This window comes from Protobothrops mucrosquamatus, unplaced genomic scaffold (genome assembly GCF_001527695.2).
Source record: "Protobothrops mucrosquamatus isolate PMUCROS unplaced genomic scaffold, P.Mucros_1.0 scaffold_67, whole genome shotgun sequence".
In the NCBI taxonomy this organism is placed as follows: domain Eukaryota; kingdom Metazoa; phylum Chordata; class Lepidosauria; order Squamata; family Viperidae; genus Protobothrops; species Protobothrops mucrosquamatus.
This window is the reverse complement of record NW_015386143.1, coordinates 11,893-25,989: the sequence shown is the minus strand read 5'-3', so window position 1 is coordinate 25,989 and position 14,097 is coordinate 11,893. Positions and strand designations below refer to the sequence as shown.

At 38.3% G+C, this 14,097-nt stretch overlaps 1 protein-coding gene across 1 annotated transcript; it reads left to right on the top strand.

Annotated features, from left to right (window-relative positions):
- The first annotated feature begins 2,387 nt into the window (after positions 1 to 2,387).
- Positions 2,388 to 13,040, top strand: LOC107284963 (keratin, type II cytoskeletal 5-like). Its single transcript, XM_029283560.1, has 8 exons — positions 2,388 to 2,562; positions 2,668 to 2,837; positions 5,618 to 5,832; positions 6,997 to 7,057; positions 8,270 to 8,365; positions 9,942 to 10,106; positions 11,967 to 12,092; positions 12,816 to 13,040. Exons 1-8 carry the CDS (start codon positions 2,388 to 2,390, stop codon positions 13,038 to 13,040), a joined length of 1,233 nt encoding a protein of 410 aa, XP_029139393.1.
- The last annotated feature ends 1,057 nt before the right edge of the window (positions 13,041 to 14,097 follow it).

Genomic DNA, 14,097 nt, shown 5'->3' with positions numbered 1-14,097 from the left:
TTGTAGGTGCTTCATCACTAGAGGTTTTAAGAAAAGACTGGACAGCCACCTGTCTGAAATGGTTGGACTAGAAGAACTCCAAGGCCTCTTCCAGCTCTATTCTGTTTGCAGTATATATAAAATAATTAATTATATATAATTATTGTTGCTGTTGGATAAACATTACATTGAGGAGAGGGTTGTACATTAGTGGGAACTCAAATGATGTAATGATTAAGAAAAAGCAAAACAATGAAAAACTGTCTATAAGGAAAAGCATTCAAGTAGCTCGTCACTTTTGTTCTCTTTTCTCTCCTTTATTTTCTTTTTTCTCCAACTGCTAACTGCTACTTAAGTAACTTTATACTGTGCTTTCAAGTTCTATCATTATTACTCATTTCTGTTTAGATCATTTTAATTATTTTATCAGTTTCTCCTTTAAAAAAAGCAGATTCTAAGTCTTAAATTGCCTCACTGTGTGGTATCTTGTATACAAGGGAGCCATTATTCCTTGAATTTGGTTAGATCTCTCTTATGAATATATGCAGTCAATTTTCCCATGGCTGTGTATTCTCCAGTTTTGGTTTTCCAAACTAATGATTACCAATAACATTGGAAAACATTTTAAGAATTGGATTACTTCTAGGCTTTCCCTGAATAGAATGATCTGTCTTATGCACTGGAACTGGATTCTCCAGATTTACACTGAAGGTGAAGTTAGGGGCAGAAAATAGAATTGATAAATATTCACTTTTCTTCTGAGGAACTTCAAAAGAAAAGGTCAGAAGCCCTTCCATTTGTCCAAAAGCAAGTCTGGCATGTTCCCAATTTTTGACATTTTCAGCACTGTAGAAAGAAAGTTATTCTGTCCTCTTTGCATGTACTTAGAGAAGAATACATGCTGAATAATGCACTTTTTAAAGACCAGCTATTAGGGCATAGGACAGATGTAATTAAAGGAGAAATAAACAAAAGAAGTGCTGCAGCACATCTGTCAAGTGTCATATTTGATGAGGATGGAATTTCAGAGTAAAAACAAGGAAATGGGAGTATTTATTCAGTTCTATTAGAATTAATTGTTCCTGCTCTTGGGAGAGACACAATAGCAGTTGGATACAAAACTGGTTAACTTTCAGTCAGCTTCAAAACAGATATGGTTCATTATGGAACATCTTAGTAAATTTGGTCAGTGAAAAAGGAAACAGTGATAATGAAACTGATTTTTTTCCCCTCAGAACCTTTGCAATTAATTTTTAGAGCCAGTATGGCGTAGTGGTTAAGGTGCTGAACTAGAATCCAGAGGATGGTGAATTCTAATCCTACCTGAGGCATGAAAACTGGCTGGGTGATTTGAGCCATTCATTATTTCTTTCAACCCAACCCACCTCACAGGGTTATTATGGCAAAAATAGGGAGGGAATATTATGAATGCAGAATCTCCTTCTGCATATAATCTATAGAAAATAAAGGCAGAATACAAAGTAAATATTTTTGGTGATGAAACTGATGGGAGATTTGTCAGTTTCACCTTTATACTGAACATCTTTCTTTCTACTTGCTGCAGAGTTGGGAGGGGAGGGAAGGACTTTTCTCTCTTCACTTACAGGTAGTCTTTGATTTACACCTGGTTGTTTAATTCAAAGTTACTACAGCCTCAAAAAAGCATTATTGGTCAGTGGAGGGATTCAGCCGGTTCACACCAGTTCGGCAGAACCGGTAGCTAATTTTTTGTTTCCCAGGCCCAGAATGGACTTCCGGAAGTCCACACAGAGAACCGGTTGTTCACATATTTGAATCCCACCTCTGTGCTGTCCCCTTTATCCTGCAGTAACATCACCATATTTTGGGAGCTGGTTGGGTCCTGTGGATGTCTCAACTTATGACCAAATGTCTGATCCCAATGGGGTCATAAATCAAGGACTACTTATATATTGCTATCAATTTATTTACTGTATAGCAGGAACATGGAATGCTGTCTGTGCATCCAAATTCAGGGCACTATCAGAGAAGAAAGCCTAACCTTTGGCATGGAATACACAAGGTAAGAAAGAGAAAATACTTCACATTCCAAAAATGCTTTGACCATAAGTCCTTCCAGTTACCTTGATAATACTAATAAAAGAGAAGCAATTATAAGGGAAATGTTGACTGGCAACCTTTCTAAATTGAGAGCTTTCCTGAGCCTTTTTATTCTTCCCAATCTTTTTTGTTTACTTCCTACAACAGCCTCTGGGATCAAGATTTTGCTGCCAGGCTAGGTAGACCCAGTAATACCCGAAATTAACACTGCCAACCAGTCTCTCCCTCTGCATAAAAGGAGTTGCTTCAAGTCTTGCGTGAAAGGAGTTCCTTCATTCACTGTTCTCCTCCTGTGGCTCCCATTTTCCTCCAAGCATTCTTTTGACACAATGGACCAGCAGCCCTTTCCTCAAGCTAACCTCCGAAGATCTTCAATCACTGCCATTGGCTGCAATGATGAGATCCAGATCAATGGGATGCAAAACCACTCAGCCAACTGTTCTTTCAAGAGAGGCAACAGCAGCAAAAGTTTCCATAGCTTTGGGAGAAATCACAGGATCTCCTGTTACATGGGCCACCAGCTGAAAAACCTTAGAGGTAGTAGAATGGATATGAGAAGTATCACAGACCACAGCTTTTTTGTAGATGCCTACAATCTTGGATACAGAGACATTCCCAAGCCAAGGTATAGAAATGAGGGGTTACTGGAAGTTAATATTAACAAGCTCCTCTTAGAACCTCTCTATCTGGGAGTTGATCCACATGATCATCAAGTCAAAGTCCAAGAGAAGGATCAAATGAAAGACCTGAACACACAGTTTGCTAGCTTCATTGAAAAGGTAAGTTAATTCTTCCCTTCCTCCTCCTCCCCCCCCCTCCAATTGAGGCAGAAGGAACTACACACATGGCTGAATATACAGGGATTGAAGGCAAGAATCATAATGTCTCTTTAGTTTTGTTATCTCACTCCAGGAAGTATTGAATATTGTGTTATGTATAAGGATTTGGGATACTGAGGCTTGATTTAAACATGTCTTGCAAAACAGTGTGGCACATCATGAGGCAAATGGTTCATAGTTTCTAAAGGAGGCTGACACAGAATTATCTATTTTGTGATTCAGCGTATGGCGGGAGCCAAGCCAGGTTCTAAAACTGTAATATTGATTATTTGTTTGGATCAAGCATGTTACACACACAGAGCAACTGTGTTTTGTTGACAGGTTTAGAATTTAGCATGGTCTAGGCCAGGGGTAGTCAACCTTGGCTCTTTTATGACTCGTGGACTTTAAATCCTAGAATTCCTGAGCCAGCATGGAATTCTGGGAGTTGAAGTCCACGAGTCATAAAAGAGCCAAGGTTGACTACCCCTGGTCTAGGCATTCATGCAAAGGATAAAACTGACCCATTGGAAAAAAGAAAAGTGTTTTGGAGAGGTTAGTGAAACAGAGTTGTTGAATGTGAAGATGTTTGAAATGGGCTACATCAATGACATCCCATTATTACACTGAGGACCAAACCATGTATTATTTGGTAATTCTATGCTTGGAATTCTAGGTCTGGGATTCTTGCTATAATTTATTTTTTATGTAAAAGCAGACAAGGGAGACAGCACATTTTTAAAAGCAACAGGTCTCCTCTCCCTCCCCTCACTTATTAGTACCCTTAGAAGCAGATTGATCTTCATAAGAGCATAGTGTTAGAGTGAAACCGCAGAGACACACACAATATTCAATCTTACCTAACAAAGAAGATGAATTTGAATTGTTTCTTTAGCTGAGCTGAGTTAAACTGCATGAGTTTAAACCGATTTGACTTTCACTGTCTTTAGCCTAATGTATTGCATAGAGGCGCTGTGAAGATAAAGATGAGGGCCTTAGTAGTTCTCAGCTTTTTGGCAGCATGGTGAGGTGGAAAAGCATTAATTGTGTCACATTTTTCCACTGAATGGTCTTGATTGAACTTTCAGCTACTTTTCAGTGCCTCTGTGGAAGCTTCAGATTCAATTCTGCACTTTTGTAGCCCTGACCTAGCAGCCCTGTTTGATGTTAGTTGCCTACACCTATAATTCATAACAGGAAAAAAGAAGGAATAGCCCAAGGAAAGGTACTGTAAGATGCACAATTATTTTCACCATATGGAGAGATGCAAATCTTTGTCCCTGAACTTCAAAGGCCTTCAAGCATTTGTTTGCAGACTTCCTTCTTAATTCCAGGCTTTAGATCAAAGCTGAAGCAATAGAAGTAAGTGAATGTTTTCAAAACTCTGGAAAATATTTAGTAAGGCACAGTGTTTCCAAGGCAATGGGAGTGATTTGTAGCAAAGGTTACATCTTAATGGTGCTCATCCTTAAATGAAACCTTGCTCACCAGCAAATTAAACTGGCAGACCTACAACACAGGACTGGAGAGCAAGTGGTCCAGATGTTACTGAACAAAAACTCCCGGGAGGCCCAGCTGGCACTTTCAAAACAGAAGATGATGGGAACAAATATCTGGAGGACCATAAATTTCCCAATTCTTAGTATATTGCAATCTGCTTCTACATATTTTTGATATAAAAATTGATTTTTTTCAGCATAGTTAAATTCAGTCATGCCATTTCTACATGTTTGTTTATATCTGTGACCCTGATGTAAGCATGGCTTACATCTATATATTTAAGTAGCTATTTAACATAGCCACTTATATATACTGCTCACAAAAATAAAGGGAATGCAAACCCCTTCAGTTCCATGGTAAAATGTTCCCTTTATTTTTGTGAGCAGTATATATATAGATGTCCTCTAAAAGCTAGATTCAAGGGATGAGAGTTGGCCCAAAGTTTTTCAGTCACTTTGAAAAGACATTTGAACCTAGGTTATCATACTGATATTCTCCATCCTTACTAGATTAGCGAGAAGTATAATCAGAGTGTGGCTTTCCTCAAGGAATAATTTAATCCAAGCTTCTGGCTGTTTTAGGAGTTAAAACCCAGATTCCCACCTTAGGTTTGGGTTCATGACCCATCTTTGCTAAGCAAAATCAGCTCATGGACATTAGAAGCCTATACCAGTTTGACTGGAAAGGCTCTCCATCCTTGAGAGCTTTTCTTGATACAGCCCTTGTGCTTCCAGGAATTCCTGACTCTTTTGATAGCAGATGTGGAGAAGACTGAGCAAGGGTGCTGCAGTTTCATCAGCTTCTTTGGTTCATGTTCAGCATATACAATCAATACATTTACTGAGTTATCTCAGGGAATTACTGACATTCATTGGGGATTAGACTGAGCCACGCAAACATGCTACATGTAAGAATAGCAAGTTCATTAACAAATCAAAGACTCCTCCTACAAACCCATAGAGAAGGGGCTTTATTGTTATTGTGCCTTGAGATTTGTTTTGTTTTAGGCACCTTCTGCTGCAGCAGGACCATTTTTGGCATGGTTCCTGTCTAGTCTACCTAGTAAGGTTGACAATTACATTAGGTTGGAAGAATTTAGCATGTTGAATTAGGAAATCTTTAATAGTTTCAAAGGTGCCCGTTTCCTAGCCAAAGTTTAGAATGTCATATTAACTGTTTGTTTCTCAAAGCCTTGGGAATTGATCAGCAATGCACCAAATTTTATTCTCTCTGCATTTTAGGTCAGAAGCCTGGAGCAAAGAAACAGGATACTGATAACCAAGTGGGAACTGCTGCAAAACCAGAAGATGCCAAAGGTTAAGAAAGACTTAAGCACTCTGTTTGACAACTACATCGCTAACTTAAGAAAAAAAATTGATTATATGTTTAATGAAAAGAATAAATTGGAAAACCAGCAGAGAATGATGCAGGACTTGATTGAAGAGTACCAATGCAGGTAAGCTACCTCATAAGAAGGTTGATCATGCAATGTGGTTATTCTTTTTGGTGAACGGATGCTGAAGGATGCTTACTCCACTGAAAACTCTTTGCCCAGAAGAGAGAGTTGTAGACCATGGCTGCAGATATTGTTTCTCTTCCTTCTCTCCTCTGAGCAAAAGCTAAGGATAAAAAAAAATGGAGGACAAATTTGAGATACTGCAAAGTTAGCTTCAATTAGAATTGGGCAGCACTTTGGGTTCCATATTCAAATGATTTTAAGCACAGGTAGTCCTCAATTTACAACCAAAATTGGGACCACAAGCTTTATTGCTAAACAAGGCAGTTGATAATAGAGTTGTCCCAATAGATTTTGTGACTTTTTTGCCGCAGTTGTTAAGTAAATCATTGCAAATTATTAAGTGAATGATGCAATCCTTAAACAAATCCGGCTTCCCTCATTGACTTTTCTTGTTAGAAGTCAGCTGGGAAGGTCACAAAATGGTGGTCACATGGCTCCTGTATGCTGCAACTGTCACAAATACATACAGGTTGCCAAGCACCTAGTCGTGTCTGTGGCGATGCTGTGATGGCTGTAAGTACAAGGACTGGTTGTAAATCACTTTTTTTAAATGCCACTGTAACTTTGAACAGTCACTAAATGGATGTTGTAAGTTGAGGACTACCTCAGATATAAATGTTCCTGTCCACAATTACTGTTGACCCTGGATATTTGTAAAGAATTATAGTCAGATGCCATGTCTATGTCCTTGTAGGCTCAAAAACAATATCGGGGGAATAGAAATTGAAATTGTACAGATTTATTGTTTCACCACTTCATGCCAAACAACTTTAGCAACCATTTTCTTCTCTGAAAGGAATCACTATCACTGTATTGTAGAATGTGGAGCACATTGGTTTAAGTGCTGACCTAGGACTGAAACAACCCAAACTGAATGCTGCCCTTAGCCATGGAAACTTCCTGGGTGATTTTGGGCCAATTATTCGTACTTTATAGGGTTGTTGTTATGGGAAAATTAGAGGAGGAATGATACTGTATGTACAGCGTCTTGAATGTCTAGTAGAAAGGCAGAATATAAACCAAACAAATGAAAGAAGGAACTATTACTAAACTGATTTCTTTTCTTCTCTGCCCTGCTTTTGCTTTTTGATATTCTGCAAGATATAAAGAGGAGAATAATAGAAAAGAACATTTAGAAAATGAGTTTATCCTGCTCAAGCAGGTGAGTAAGTAAGTGATCTGCCCATTTTTTTAAAAAAAACAACCCACATATGTTAGTACAAACAGAGGAATAAATAGGGGAAATGTCTATACTGATTTAATTCTAGTAGACAAGATAAATCCACTTACATCATTATTTCTTTCGATAGGCAGAGTATACAATGCCCATTGCTTTCCCATTGACATTCCATAGTGTTTAAAGGTACAGTACCCATTGAATCCATCTTCCCGATTAACTCCATAGATCTGGTTGGGAATTCTACCAGCTATAATCCCAATATTAAAAACACTGACAGATTGGTCTGCTCATTCCTAAGGGGTTTTGTCCGCATGTTCATATTAAACATGCAGAGAATGGCTGACTCTGGGCATGTCCATGCATTAAAACAAAGAACAGCTTACTGTATAGGACCTTGGCTTTCAAAAAGGCAGAGAAAAAAAGCTCCCTTATTGATTTATGCATGCTGTCTCCTATCACCATTCTAGACAGATTACATTCAGGCAAAACTGCTTTAACATATTCCTAAAATGAAACCATTAAAATCAACAAATATTGCTACTCAAACAGCTGTTTCAGGCAGATGCCAGGGCTCTCTTGAAGAAGACTGTTTTTACCATTTTACAAAATGTCCTTGAGGTAGGGACACCTATGGCCTCTTACAGAGACAGGTTTATGACTGTGAATGTCATTCTCTATAAAAGCTGTAATTTGGTTGCCTGCTGCTGTGTATATCAGGTTCTTATGTGTAGGGATGCATTGTTATGGATGCACATGCCTAATAGGAGAACATGCTCCCATCCCATTTATTTTGTACTTAAAGAACAGGCCTCTGAACAGGCATAACAAGCAAATAAGACCAGTGTGTACTGCATAGCACAAAAGTTATGGAAGCAAATACAAAACAAAGTAACAATTCAAAATGCAAGTTAGAATCACAGAATATAAGGAGTAGAAGAGTCTTTGGAGATTATTTTGTTCTACTCCCTGCCAAGTTCAGGAATCTGCTATTGCAGCAAAATACATTTTACCAAATTTATCTTACCCAACCCATTTCTGAAAACTTTGAAAGAAATTCTGTAATACAAAGATTCAGACTCCATTTTGTTTTAAATGTTCTTCCCAAAGATTGGAATCAAACCTCTCGCGGCTACTGTATTCACTTTGATTTTGAAGTTACATATATTTTTATCAATGTCTTTTTCCTCCATTCAGCAAGTAGATAATGAATTCAAAGAACAGAAGGAGCGGGAATTGAAGAGGGAATTGTTGATGGAGAATAAAGAATTCCTGAAGTATTTTTTTACAGAGGTCTGTATCCTCAAATTGCAATGTGAGAAACAACTCTTAAACATTAGTACTAGAATTTTCATTGCATATCACTGATTGCTCAGGTATATTTACTGGAGAGTTATTGTTGAAAAAAGTAATGATTAGGTCCATAACCTAAGGACTTTGGAAATGGCAAATATTTATTTACTTTACTGATATCCCACCTTTATTATTTTTATTAATAACTCAAGCCAGTGAACATATCTAATATTCCTTCTTCCTCCTATTTTGTCCCATATACAAAATGATATCCCTCCCATCCATCCATCCATCCATCATCCATCTTACTGATCCCTCTGCCATTATTTTATGAAGGAATTTCACATAGGGATCAGTCTTTTTCAACATAAACTGTCTTCTAGATTGCCACACTCCTCTACTTTTTCCATGTTGGGGGCACAGGAAGGGCAAAGAGGTCCAGTTAGTAACAAGCTCCTTGGATCTCCTTTTGACGGCTTTAATACAACTAGAAAGAATAAATCTAGAAAGGTAGTCATAGCCGATTTAACAAATGTGCTGCTAGGGCTGAGCAAACAGCCGCCTCTGGTTCTGAAATGTGTATCAAAACACCCACATTCAGTAGCAAAATGCTGCAATACCATTATTAATTTTTGATTCTTAAAAAGTAAAAATAAAAGGCAAAATAGGTCTGTTGGTGCCCTTACTGAAAATTTCCAGAGCAAAGTGATGGGCTTCCCATACTCCTTTGACAACTCCCCAATCTTTTAAAAGAACTTTTGGAATTTGATTGCAGGATTTACTGTAATTGTGACCCTACAAATAATTTTTGTACAATTTGTATGAGAATGTATATGACTTTCGTTATGTTTGCTGCGACATTGAAGAGGTAGCAGGTGAAATAGAACTCTCTTTATTGCAAAGGCAAAACTGAAACTGAAAAGCACATGCTCCACTCCTATTTATACAGTCAGTTTAGGAGGCGACAACCAATCAGATTACAGTATTCTCCCGCTTAAATGCATACTAACTAGTCTGTAGACAGAAAGTCTGGCTGGCAGGCCACTGGTCTGCTAACAGTTCTTACACAGATCCCAGCAACCTGTTTCACAAATTTAACTCAATACATTACAACTTTTATGAAGCCAGTTTGGTGTAGTGGTCAAAGTGCTGTCCTAGAAATCAGGAAATGGTGGACTTTAGGTCTCCCTCAGGCCTGAAAGCCAGCTGGGAGGGGACTTTGGGTCAGTCCTATTTTCTCAGCCCATTCCACAGGGCTGTTGTTGTGGGGTAAATGGAAAGCAAGAGTATTAGGTATATTCACTGCCTTGAGTTTACTGTATAATTTAAAAAATATATGAAATGTTTTGCTAGTTGAGCTTGGAAGGGTTGATGAGACTTGTGTGACATAGAAGAAAGATAGACTTCACATCAGGTGTATGCCAGAAGCGATCATCATTAAAATGATGTATTGATGCCATCAATTGCTCAGAAATTAGATATGCAAGTAACTTTGGTCCATTAATTTTCTAGAGAGACTGTTAATGTCACTTCCATTGTTGAGTTATGATCTCAAGCAGATTCTGTGCACTTCCAGGAACATGCTATATTGAACTGCCATCCCCCTGACACATCTGTAGTGCTCAATATGGACAACAGCAGAGGTTTGGACATGGACGTCCTCATCAAGAACATTGATAGTTGGTATCATAACATTGCCCAAAGAAGCAAGGAAGAAGCTAACCTCTTTTATCAAAACCAGGTATGAAACCAAGTATGGGTGGCTGACTCTTCCCATTTTTTTAGTGTTCATCTAGGTAACCAGAAAATAAAGAAAACCAGAACATATCATGTCCTGATTTCTGATTTGCATTTTCTTGTTAGCCAACCCCTAGTTTGTAGGTTTCATATTAGCAAGTATGCTCCTTCAGTCTTTTCTCCAAATACTGTCATGCTCTTCTAACAATGCTATTCTTGGCACTGTTGACAGCTGCCCACACCAAAAGACATATGGACCTCTCATGTAAAGCTAAAGATTGATTAATTCTAAGTCAATCAAATGTATTATTCAACCTAGTAGGTAATTATAAGAATAGTAATATCATAATAACATAGTCAAAGTGGGCCAATTAAAATATCCAAATCAGTGGATATGATGAAACAATTTTCATATCATTTCACTAATCTGTTCCTCAATTACAGAGCCATTGCTATTCCTGTAAATATCAGCACTGGTAGTCACAGAGGTGTGAAATAAAGTTACTTCATTTTCATATGTGGTATCAGTCCAGCTTAATACTGCAGACATTGTAATGTTTATTTTATTGCATATTACATTATTTGCTAGATCATCACTAGGATGACTTAAGAGTATTTCTAAAAATCCTAATAATAAACTAAGACTTCGCTAATGAATCAAAATAGATGGTGGTACTAGCCATCCAAGTAATGATCTAGCACAGGGGTGTCAAATTGCCGGCCCACGGGCCAGGCGCGTCACATAGAAGCCATGCCCACCCCATTGCCGGCAATGGCAAAATCGTCCCGATACATTGCATGACGTCACGTGACGTCGTGAGTTTGACATGTCTTATCTAGCATATAATGTAAAAACTCATATTTCTCACCCAGTATACAAAGATGTCATGGTGGAGTAGGCAGATACTATATTTGCAATATGTATTTGTGTTTGTTTTTTTAAAAAAAAAACAAAAACAAAAAACAACTCCAAGACTCAATATTTGGAGTTTAATGTTTGCAATCTGGATCTAAGCACAATAAATTATTCTAAATAGTAGGACCAAATGAATCTCAGTTTTATTTTTAGGCATTTTTTTTATCCCACCTCTATTATTTTTTATAAATAACTCAAGGTGGTGAAAATACATAATACTCTTTCCTCCTTTTTTCCCACAACAACAATTCTGTGAGGTGGGTTGGGGTGAGAGACAGCGGCTGGCCCAAAGTCACCCAGCCAGCTTTCATGCCTAAAGAGGGACTAGATCTCATGGTCTCCTTGTTTCTAGCCTGGTGCCTCAACCACTGGATCAAAGTGGATTAGATTCCATCCAGCAAGATATTTAGCAAACAAACCCAAACTTCATCATCACGCTATCCCCAAATTGTATTTATTTCAGGTTTATCATTTAAAATAGCTTTGAGAAGGTCATTTATTAAGAAGTACTTATTACAAGTGTCGGGGTGGGGGTGGAGAAACAATAGAAGGCAATTCTGAACTGCCTATATTCGGATATATTAGTGAAAGGAAGGGATCACTTAATTATTTAGCGCTTGTGGCTTATTTTGAATAAATCATCTTTTTGTTTTAAGCATTCTGTGATACTCTCTTAGAGAAGATCTCAGAAATATGCCACTTTGCAACTTTGTGACTCAGCTAATCCCTTCAGATGAAATCTGAATAATTGGATAATTGTACAGTGGCAGATGATTCAAGAATGTTTACAGGTGAGGATGGAGCTGCTGGTTCCCAAAAGGACTTTTGCCCAAGGGAACCCATGACCTTCTATTTAAAAAGGCTGAAGTTCGACAACCAACAAAGTGGCAACATTAATGCTTCTAGATCATAGTTCCATTGCTCTTCTGTCTTTTCTCTGGCTATTAGATTGAGGATCTTCAGAACAAAAAATGCCAGTGCCGTGAAAGTCTGCAAAAAACCAGTGATGAAATTACTGAGTTGAACCGGCTTGTCCATTTGATGCAGAGCAAATTAGATAATGAGAAGAAAAAGGTCAGAAAAATCCTTTTGTTCCCAGAGGCGCCTTTGTAAAGATCAAAATTTAAATATATTGGCCTTAAGATATATAACATACCATATAGATGGTGGTTTATTTTTGCTGCCATGGGGTCAAGCACCAATAATATAGGGCTCAAGAATTATGTCAAACTGTGGTAGGCAGTAGATACTAGTAAACAGCAATTCACAATGATCCTTATTAGCATGGCCACTAATGAGAGTTATAGTGGGAGTTATATTTGAAAGTTCATTGGTAATTTACAAAGACAACATAGTGTTTACTTATAAAAAGGAGAGTTGTATCTCTTTGATATTGTAGGTACAATGAAAAACACAAAGCTCACTCTTTTGTTGTACCAGCGAAGATATCTATCTTCTACAAAAAAGTGTTCTTCAATGGATTAGATTTTAATCTGGGCTGGAGAAAAAAAATTAAATTCCTTCCACCATCCATCCACCAAGCAATCAAATCTTTCCTCTTCCCTGCCCGTTTTCACATGTTCCCATCCAGAACCCAGCCATGAGGTGTGAGAATTTAATGGAGGCTCATTCTTGTTATTGCTGCCAGGTATAATAGCAGGGGGGATGGGAAGGGGTGAGCTCCCGAAGGATATGAAAAGGAGGCTTTAGAATCAACTGGAAAAAAGGCAGAGACCATAAAATAATTTGTGCAGTTTTGCGAATAAAGATGGAATTATTTTTATTTTATTTTTCCAGACAGCTGCTTTGCAAATAGCCATTGGGGATATTGAACATAAAGGAGACCATGCACTAAAAGATGCCCGAGCGAAGCAAACAGAGCTTCAGAATCGCATACAGAATTCCAAGGATCAATTGGCTGTCATCTTACGGGATTATCAGGACCTCATGAATACCAAATTGGCCCTGGATATTGAGATTGCAACATACAACACAATGCTGGAAGGAGAAGAAAACAGGTGATGATCAAATAGAATCTCAAAATAGGATGGATTGTTTTATTTACTACTGCACTGTCTTCAGTAGCAGCGGCCACCATATTGGCGGGGTGTGTGTTAAATGCTAAATGTTAAATGGTTCAGTCTGACAAAAGCAGCAGTGTGCCACTGGGATGTAAAGCACTGTGAAGCAGTATATAAGTCTAAATGCTATTGTTATTGCTATTGTCAGACAAAGCCTGCTCTTTTTGCCTTGATATCACACACATGTCCAAATGGGTGAAGCTTGTCATGCAATGCAACAGACTCTCACCCAACTGTTGTTGTGCCACAATTACTAAATGAGGGGCGGCTTTGAGTTGCCTCAACAACAGGGCAGAGTGACATTAGAAGGTTATTCTTCATCATAAAATGGGTTCAGCCACTGTAGTTCTGATAACATGTCTGTTTATTCAGGAAAATGAGATAGGAGGAAGTATCAATGTGTCCCCACTTGCAGCAGCCATTGCACAAATATATCCAGACAATGTATTGGGAGAGGAGGGGCTCAGTTCCTCTTAGGTTGTCTTCATCTCATTCTATAAGTGAGAAAGGCTTAAGTCATCCTTAGTTATCTTGTGTTAAGCTATTCTTTTGCTCTTAAACCAACCAGCCAACTTGGTGTAGTTTGGTGTAGCTTGGTGTAGTGGTGAAGGTGCTGGTCTAGAAACTAGGAGACTGTGAGTTCTATTTCTGCCCTAGGCGTGAAAGCCAGCAAGCCCAAACCACCTCACAGGGTTCATAATGTGGGAGAAAAGGAGGAGGAAAGCGTATTAGCTATGTTCGCCACCTTGAATAATTTATAAAGTAATAAAGGTGAGATAACAATCAGTCCATCAGTATCCAGGACAGCTACAAGTTGTGTAAAATACTATTTTAAAAGGTATCAGATCAAAGATACCTGCATTTTCTTCAAGATCAAAAGCTGCATGTGTCTGACAGCTACTAGAGAACAGATAGAATCTGCTTCTGAGCTGCTCTCTTGCTCCTAAGTATTCAAGAGGGACCCGGTTGGCTCTGGTGCAAGCAGGACCCTGGTTGAG